Source organism: Sebastes umbrosus, chromosome 12 (assembly GCF_015220745.1).
Source record: "Sebastes umbrosus isolate fSebUmb1 chromosome 12, fSebUmb1.pri, whole genome shotgun sequence".
Taxonomy (NCBI): Eukaryota; Metazoa; Chordata; class Actinopteri; order Perciformes; family Sebastidae; genus Sebastes; species Sebastes umbrosus.
This window is the reverse complement of record NC_051280.1, coordinates 8,628,265-8,637,997: the sequence shown is the minus strand read 5'-3', so window position 1 is coordinate 8,637,997 and position 9,733 is coordinate 8,628,265. Positions and strand designations below refer to the sequence as shown.

Here is a 9,733-nt window from a genome sequence, read left to right as displayed (position 1 = left end):
AATTAATTTGCATTAACACGTTATTATGGCGTTAACTTTGACAGCCCTAATAGATAGATAGATAGATAGATAGATGGATGGATGGATAGATAGATAGATAGATAGATAGATAGATAGATAAAAATACTAAATTAATATGATACTTATTTGTGATATTAATTGAAAATATGTACGTAATAACTACTTGTTACAGCCATGTAATAACAGCTTATATTTGTCTTTGAGCTTTGAACTAATGAGCACAAATGTCAGCAGCCAAGAGGCTCTCTGTGTCTGTCCAACAAGGCCTCTGTGGGCCCCTGGGCCGCCGCCATGATGAGTGATATGGCGTCCCCTGGTGGGAAAACGCACAGTAAAGGCCTCTGTGTTGGCAGCTGACAGTCAGCAGCTGGGACCAGGCAGCTATATTTACACATTCATAGTTTTGCCATTAGTAAGCATTAAATTCAGTCAACGTATTTTTAATTGCACATCAGAAAAGTGTTACAACAACAAAATATTCACATTTGACTACTAAAATATACGTCTGAAGAACCATTTCCTGGTGCTCGATTAGTGCACTATTGCTATGCAGACTGTTCACTGACTATAAATAGGCCTTAGCAGCATCAACGGTTTTACGGTTTATTTCGTGGAGGAGGATTCATCGCATGCCTCCCCTCCCTCACTGAAACAGCTCAAGATCACTTCATGTGGAAATATTTATTTTAAAATTCAAGTTCAATATCTTCACATATAAGTTTCTAAAATGCACACATGCCCATCCAGTTCATTCAACTTCACTTTCCTCTTGAATAACTTGTACACAGATTTTAAGACAGCCTCCACATTGAGGCATGTATCTCTACATGACAAAATAAACACTGAAGAAAATGTCAGTAGTGAAGCCCGTCAGATCTAAATGAGAGCAAGAAAATGTACTGTTTGGCACTGCAATGTTTCCCAGGATCACTGGGATGATTTTTTTGGCAACTGTAGACTCACTTACTACCAAATATTTCCAACAAACAAAAAGTTAAAGTGATTGTGGCCAAGACCCACATACACAAAATGTGTTTCTTCCAGATATCAACAACCCAGACAGTCTCTCACTTGCGCTTATATCATCTTGGCAGCATGCATGGTATTTATAAAAACACCAGCTCAAAAATAGAAATTGCACATTCGTTGTAGGGTCCATCTGTGAACTGTCAGAATTGCCCTTGTGTGTTTGTGTGTGGGTGTTTGGTAACAAGGGCAATGCTGTCATTTCCCCTCATTCAGTCCGTGTCCTGCGTCCTAAGCAGGTAAATGCCGCTTCAGGACGTCCTTGGCGTTGCCAGGCAACGCCTCGGGAAAGTTAACATCAAACTCCACCACCAGGTCTCCTCTCTGCTCGGGGTTTTTGGGTAAGGGGAGACCCTGGCTGGCGACAGTCTTTCTCATGCCAGGCTTGATGACATCCGTGATCTTCATGTTGCACGTCTTCCCGTCTATCGTTGACACGGTAACCGAGCATCCGCACAACGACTGAAAAAGACAGGAACATTGAGAATGTGAGACGTGAGAATCAGGAGAACAGCAACCCACGCATGAGCTACTGTAAAAATAACGCATGAATCTGTTCGTTGGCTGAGATTAAAGGGACTTTGGTGTTTTAAAGGGTTAGTTCAGTTTAAAGGAGTCTGGTGACCTTTGAAGAAAGCATAGATGGATACAACAGCTTCAGTTAACAGACATATAGCATTGTCTGAAGGCAAGGTAAAGCGGTGAAAATATTGTAAATGTAGCGTACACTTAAACTGATATTGATTCTTTTAGGTGGCTAAATATGTTTTGCTGCTGCCCCCATCCAAGGCAGTGCATTGCTCTGGTTCCGTGCTAGTACTCCTGCCTGCTTCTCCAAACTGGAGGTGTACTGACCGTCATCTACTGTAGGTAATACACTGACTATGGATAAGTACCTCATACAACCCCACTATCAAAAATCAGAACTATCCCTTTAAAGTTATATATATGTAAACTAGTGCTGCTGGGTAATATGCTTGCAATGAATATGATATTAGTAAGGATATGTTCTGATTCACATATACAATAATCACACTGATATTAAAAACATGCTGACTATGATCCATTACTATATATGACATATATACATATACAACAGATATTTGTTGTACGATAACAGGAAATGTTCATGTCACCACGATACAATTCATCTGAGAGTTGATAAAGGATGGCATTAAATTATTCTCCAGCTCTACTGTAAACACATTTACACACATTTCTTTAATCTTGAAATGCAAAAATCTGTGAACTTTAATGGTGATATCACACATAAGATAAACATTTTTCATGAGAATACCTGGTATTAAAGAATTGCGACCATGAAATGTATTGAGCAGGACATTTGGGACTACTATTGAAAAGTGAAATTGATTGATGTGTTTGCCTCAAACATATTTTTGGCATGTTTGTATTGCAGTTTCTTTTGTTACTTATACGTGGACACTATATATCTGCGATAAACTAATATTGTAGACGGTGTGAAGGTTGCTCTAATTCTTTGCAAAATGGTTTCTTCAACAGATGCAATCAAACTGGCCTCTTGAAATATCTACAGTTCATCAGCTTTAAATACCATTGAAGCTTGTGCTACTTAGTGAACAGTTAACATTGAATTGGACATACTGTACCATTATAAGAGATTTCTGACAGTGTTTGCTGTATTTTTATTCCCAGACCTAGACAGGACCCTAGCTATTTGAACACTGAGCAAATTATACAACTACTTTGACCAAATAGTCTTCATTTAAGATCCCTTTAATAGCTTTTCCAGAGCTTTCCTCCACCATAGACCACATCAACAGTCTTCATTAGTGGATGGAGTTTGCTCAGCTGTCGAGGAGATAGCTCAGTTGTCGTCACATGTTAACAGGTGGTCGTAATCTCTCTATTCAAAGATCGCCTTTGGCATTGGATATAAACAACCTCTGTTTTTTTCTCTTTTCATGTCTTTCAGATGAAGACTGTGAGAAATTGTGGAAAGCTCTGGAAAAAGCTAGTATGTGGTGCTTGAGATAAGTTTATTTTATCAAACAACTGTGTGCCAAAGTCAAGAATGCAACTTTCATGGTGATATACAACTATTCTATTTGATCATAGTCGGAAAGTAGGGCTGTCAAATTTAACGCGATAATGTGATAATAACGCGTTAACGCAAATTAGTTTTAACGCCAATAATTTCTTTAACGCGTTAACGTAATCAATCTTTCGGAGATGTAGTGGGCTCTAGAAAACCTAAGGAATCCATTGGTACCAGCCATGTCATACTACCTTGTCGCAAAGGAGGTTAAATAACACTCCAAACTTGCGCTAAATTTTGGCCATTTTCAAAGTGGTCCCTTGACCTCTGACCGAAACATATGTGAATGTAAATGGGTTCTATGGGTACCCACGAGTCTCCCCTTTACAGACATGCCCACTTTATGATAATCACATGCAGTTTGGGGCAAGTCATAGTCAAGTCAGCACACTGACACACTGACAGCTGTTGTTGCCTGTTGGGCTGCAGTTTGCCATGTTATGATTTGAGCATATTTTTGATGCTAAATGTAGTACCTGTGAGGGTTTCTGGACAATATTTGTCATTGTTTTGTGTTGTTAATTGATTTCCAATTATAAATATATACATACATTTGCATAAAGCAGCATATTTGCCCACTCCCATGTTGATAAGAATATTAAATACTTGACAAATGTCCCTTTAATTAATCATGGACAATCATGCGATTAATCACAATGAAATATTTGAATCGATTGACAGCCCTATCGTAAAGAAACATTTAATGTGATTAAAAGGTGATTTCTCAGCGTGATTCACGTCATGCAGAGTTGATCTTCTGTTGTTTGCATACATCGATCACATATTCAGAGATGAAGCAGAGAGTTCTCAGAGAGTGGGAGGAACCATATAAGAACATCTTGCAATGTGTGCACGTGGGCGGCCACCGCCTCTCTGCCCTCCCTGTGATACAGCTTCTATTTCTCAATGCTGATGATCTAGATTACATAAATGCACAACAGTCAAAGTGTGTGTGTAGTTCAGTACTAGAGCTCTACTACAGTGCTCATTCAGGATGCCTGTACATTCCAGGGAAAACAGCTTTTTGAGGCAGACTACCTACGGCTTAAGTAGTGAGCATTAAAGCAGCACTTTAAAATAAATATGCGCTTGTTCTGAATCCTGTGAGTGACTAATCCATCTATCAGACTCTATTAATACTACTGCACTCAGTGAGAAGTGGGTGCCAGAATAGAAAGCGCCTCACCTGTCGTAAGCTCACGCGCACAGGATACACAATGTTCGAGCCCTCCCGCCTAAAGTGAGGGTGTGGCTTGTCCTTGATGACGAAAACAATGTCAGCAGGGATGGTATTGGACGACTCGTCCCCCTCCCGCGGGAACGTGATCTTGGTTCCCTCTTTCCAGCCCCGCTTGATCTCGATAGTGAGAATCTTATCCTCGTTGCGCATGGTCCTGCCGTCTGGATTTAGCCTCTTGCGAGAGATTTTCATCCTCTTGGTGCAGCCGTGGAAGACCTCCTCCAGGGTGACCCTCAGTTCGTGGATGATGGCCGGGTCCTGCTTCCGGCGCCCCTGCCCTCCGGGGCCAACGTGCCCGTCCCGAGGGAATCCGTTCATGTTGAAGTTGGTGAAGGAGCCGAAGGGGTCGTTTCCGTCCACCTCCATGTCGTCGTCGTCTCGGCCATTGGCCTTACGCCCGAAGAACATCTCGAAGGGGTTCGAACCCCCGAAGAAAGTGGCGAAGGTGGCGTGAGGGTCCCCGTGGAAGGTGTAGGTGAAGGTGTTGCCTGGTCCATCTCCAGTTGGCCCACTTCCTCCCTTGAGACCTGATGGGCGACAGAAATGATTCATCAGTCATCCAAACATTGACACTCTGCAGTGGGAGAGCTTCATGCCCCAAGTGATGTCTACTTTGACAATCCAATCCACCAGATAGTTATTAGGTCCGATACTGACCTTATTAAATAAGCATAAATGTAACATTTCGGGGGATCTATTTGCATAAATTGTATATAATATTCATAACTATGTTTTCATTAGTGAATAATCAACTGAAACTAAGAATCGTTGTGTTTTCGTTAGCTTAGAATGAGCTGTTTATTTCTACATAGGGAGCGGGTCCTCTTCACGGAGTCCGCCATGTTGCAAACACTGGTTCTAGAGAGGGCTGCTCACATTTTTACGTTACCTGAAGGCCACCGTAGTTCTCCGAAACGTTTGTGTAACTTGAGCTACAGAGTGCAAATCCGCGGTACCGCCAGCCGCTGTCTGACTTCTGTTGCTCCTAAAGTAGTATTGTTATGGTTTGGATGGCCTCTGAGTAGGGCTGTCCTGCATACCATTTTTTGGGCTTTCGAAGCTTCTGCGAGAAAAATTCGAAGGTGTTCGAAGCTTCGTGGCGCGGCAAAGCGCGGCAAAGCACGGCAGGCTGACATGTTCTTCTGTTTGTCTGTCTCCATCTCCCCCGTTTCAGTGCCGCTGATGCACTACTGTACCCACACGCACCTCTAAACACAACAAACAGCGATATCTGTCTGAGAATAACTAATAATTATTAATGTTGAATATGAATAATGAATAATATTGTACGATTATGCCTTATTTAATGGGCTATTTGGGGATTTATACTTTATTATTACATACTTATAAATATATCAAAAAAAATTAAGCATTCAAATACTGATTTGGGGGTCAATTATTGTGGCAACAGTTGAAGCTTCGAAGTATTTGGGTCAGCCCTACCTCTGAGCGAGGCAAACGACGTTATCACAGATTTGCACTTGGCGGCTCACGTTACCGCAGTCTTGAAAAGGGAGGCGTGAGCAGAGGGGTACTCAGTTGATTGCAATCTGCAAAAAGACCACTAGATGTCGCCAAATCCTAATCACTGGTCCTTTAACATTGTTGTGAACTGATTTTTTTTTTTTTATATCTTGGTCAGACAAAACAAAACATTTGAAGACGTCCCCTTTGGGCCTCTAAGAAATTAAATTTTCCGTTGTTTTCTGATGTATTATAGGCCAAACGATTACCCAATTTATTGAGAAAATAAACCGCAGATTAATAATTTTTGAAAAATAATCATTAGTTTCAGCGCTACAGTTTATTTGTCAATGTCCGTAGAAAATTCATCGTTTAGTTTTAAATTCATTCAAGCACAACAGCAGTTTTTCAGTATCGCAAAAATCCTTACCATCATGTTGCCTTATATAAAAATGATCCCAGTGAGTTCCACAAAGTGTGATATACAGATTTTAAATTTGGCAGAAAGAGAGCACTAGTATTGAACTGGTATATTGGTTGATGCCCTCAGAGTTGAGGCAAATAGTACAGAAGCAAAGAGCCGAAACTCAGTTGCTGCCGCCATTTTGGACTGAAAATGCATATATTTATAATGTTTTATTGTTCAACACAGACCATTTTGATAGAATATGACAATAGATTAGAAATAATTTAGTTTTACTTTCTTACAGCACTTTTTAGGTGAATGTTTTACTGGCGTCCGATAGTCGCTTTCAGTCCAAAATGGCAGAAGCATAGTTTAGCTGCTGATGTTGCAATGGAACGTACAATTGACTTTCACTTCTTGGCAATACACGTTCTTTGGTTGAGACTGTATCTCCTGTTCAACAAAATACTTTATAGTGCAAAAGTAGATCAAACTATGATATTTTTTAAAAGACAGTCAGGAACTTGAGTCTTTGTTGGAAAAATTCTGAGACTAAACACACTCAAGATCTTTCATTTTTTGAGATAAATACAGTAGATAATCTACTCAGGTAATGGGTTTATCCAATAGCAATGTTAAAGAAGGAGCATTTTTATCACTGATAAAGCACACTTGTAGATGCTCTGTTCATTGCAGGGCTCAAGTAATCCTTTAAAGGAGACATATTGTACATATTTCCAGGTACATATTTTCATTTTAGGGTTCAATTACCAAACATGTTCATGCTTTACACCATGTTTCACTTATACTGGCCCTTTCTTCAGCACCTTTGCTTCATTAAATGGTACAAAAAAATAAGGTACATTTGTGAATATGGCCACCTTTTAATTTTTAATATGTGGATGTAGAGATGATCTGTTTTCCCTTCCTCACATCAAACATGCTTCATAGCTTTCAGCCATCTGTTCAGATAGACCTGCTACATTGTAGGTACGACACATAAAGGCTTCGATATAATCAAATTTGTTTCTATTACAACACCTACATTTGTAAGAAAATCTGTGGTGGAAATGGTGACAGGCCTTTATTTCTCTTAAACAGAGGCTTATAATAACTGCAGATATAGTGAAATAGATAATCCTCATAATAATAATAATAATAATAATAAAACAGGCAGACCTGTAGTCCAATGATCTGCTGAACAGCTGTTTTCTAAACCTGCCAGCTGTGTTTTACATCCAACCATCCAGGCTTTATATATATATATATATATATATATATATATATAACGCTGCATAGAAGGTGAATTAAAATCCGTCACACAAAGGTTATGCAATGTAATTCAATGCAAATATAAAAAGCCATTACCTTCTTCTCCATACTGATCATAAACTTCTCTTTTCTTGGGATCACTGAGGACTTCATACGCCTCAGCGATCTCCTTAAATTTCTCCTCGGCGGCTGCAGACTTGTTTTTGTCCGGGTGCCATTTCAGCGCTTGTTTTCTGTAAGCTTTCTTTATATCCTCCTCTGTGGCTCCTTTAGAGATGCCCAACGTTTTATAGTAATCTTTACCCATCTCTCACGTATCCTCTGATAATAAAGAATGAAGGAAAAAGGAGGAGAATAGCCCTTAGAGAGAGAGAGAGAGAGAGAGAGAGAGAGGAGCTGGTGGAGTGATGGTGGACGGATGGTTGTCTCAGTCTCAGTCAGTCTCAGCAGTGAAGCGGCCTCAGTCTCAGTCTGGACTAATAATGGACAATAAGCAGCCACAGGCAGATAAAACCATTTAGAGGCGGTTAGTCAACGCCGAGGACCTTCTGCTATTTCTCCTGACTGGATGACTGGGTGACCCTCTTTAAATAGACTTAGATCACTCCTCCTCTCTGCAGCCACAGCAGCAGAGACCAGCGTCAAGTTCAACACGAGGAGTAGTTCTGGTTCCGGTGAGCAGAGAGGAGAGAGAGGAGCTGTCAGCTGCTCTGACAGCTGGATGAGGAGCTGTCAGAGGAATAAATACGCTATTTATCAGAATGGACTACAAAATATGATCATCATTTATGATTTATGGTCGGATTAACCTGCTTGAGGGTCCTTGGACAAAAAAAAAAGACTCTGCTTCCAGCTCCTCGTTGTCTTTGCTGATTCTGATGTATATAATTCATCCCTGGATAAACGAGCTGCAGCCACCAGGGGGCGTTTTATTTTGAAGGCCGGTTTATGCTGAGGTTTGCCTCACTGTAATAATTGAGGAATGAAGATTCAAGATTCAAGATGTTTATTGGCACACCGGTTATACAAGTACAATCGTGTGAAATTAAGAAAACAGTTAAAGAAGTTAAGTAGCAAAATAATAGTAAAATAAAAATAAAAATAATAGTTTATTTACAAATAATATACAGTATAATACTAAAGGAAGTACTTGGTATATGGTAACTGTAGAAGCAAAAAAATAAATATTAATAAATAAATGTATATATATATATATATATATGGGAGCAGTAGAGGTTGCATACTATAAATATTTACAAACTATAAATATTTACTATTATAAATAGTATAATATATTATAAAGGTATAAATATATAACTATACATATTTACAAATAATATACAGTATAATAATAAAGGAAAAAAAAAATATATATATATATATATATATATATGGGAGCAGTAGAGGTTGCTTACTATAAAATAATAATAACATCGATAATAGTAATGATACGCTTTATTTATATAGAAACATTTACAAAACAATGTTTACAAGGTGCTTTACATGGTAAAAACAATAGCAACAGAAACATGCACGTGTTAGTCACATTAAGAAAACAGTAAGTTAAGTAGCAAAAAAATAATAAAATTAAAATAATAATGTATTTACAAATAATATACAGTATAATAATAATGGAAGTAATTGGTATATGGTAACTATAGAAGCAAGATATATATATATGGGAGCAGTAGAGGTTGCATACTATAAAATAATAATAACATTGATAATAGTAATGATACGCTTTATTTATATAGAAACTTTTACAAAACTATGTTTACAAGGTGCTTTACAGTATGGTAAAAACAATAACAACAGAATCATGCACGTTTTAATCATAAATCAATAAGAAACAGCCCTATCCAAAACAATAATTAAAACAATCAGTAAGGCGTTTTAATTTGAAGGCCGGCCTATGCTGAGGCGTGTCTAATTGTTAATAATAATAATGATAATTATAATGATAATAATCATAATAATAAACTGTATTTATGTGGCACTTTTCCAAAACAATGTTTACGAGGTGCTTTACATGGTAAAAACAATAGCAACAGAAACATGCACGTGTTAGTCACAAGTCAGTGAAGTCATTTTAGTGCACATAAAAAACTAGAAATATTGACAAAGAGCAGCCTTGCAACAAATGAACTTGTGAAATGTGTGTGTTCACATGTGAAATATCCAAAAACCACATGAGCTTAAACATTGTGTGAATTTAATATCTGTATTT

At 38.5% G+C, this 9,733-nt stretch overlaps 1 protein-coding gene across 1 annotated transcript; it reads right to left on the bottom strand.

The window, feature by feature from the left end:
- Window positions 1–445: 445 nt before the first annotated feature.
- Window positions 446–8,125, bottom strand: dnajb4 (DnaJ heat shock protein family (Hsp40) member B4). Its single transcript, XM_037788375.1, has 3 exons — window positions 7,603–8,125; window positions 4,311–4,891; window positions 446–1,509 (listed from the first exon to the last, which is right to left on the bottom strand). Exons 1-3 carry the CDS (start codon window positions 7,811–7,813, stop codon window positions 1,279–1,281), a joined length of 1,023 nt encoding a protein of 340 aa, XP_037644303.1. The 5' UTR covers window positions 7,814–8,125; the 3' UTR covers window positions 446–1,278.
- Between the last annotated feature and the right edge of the window lie 1,608 nt (window positions 8,126–9,733).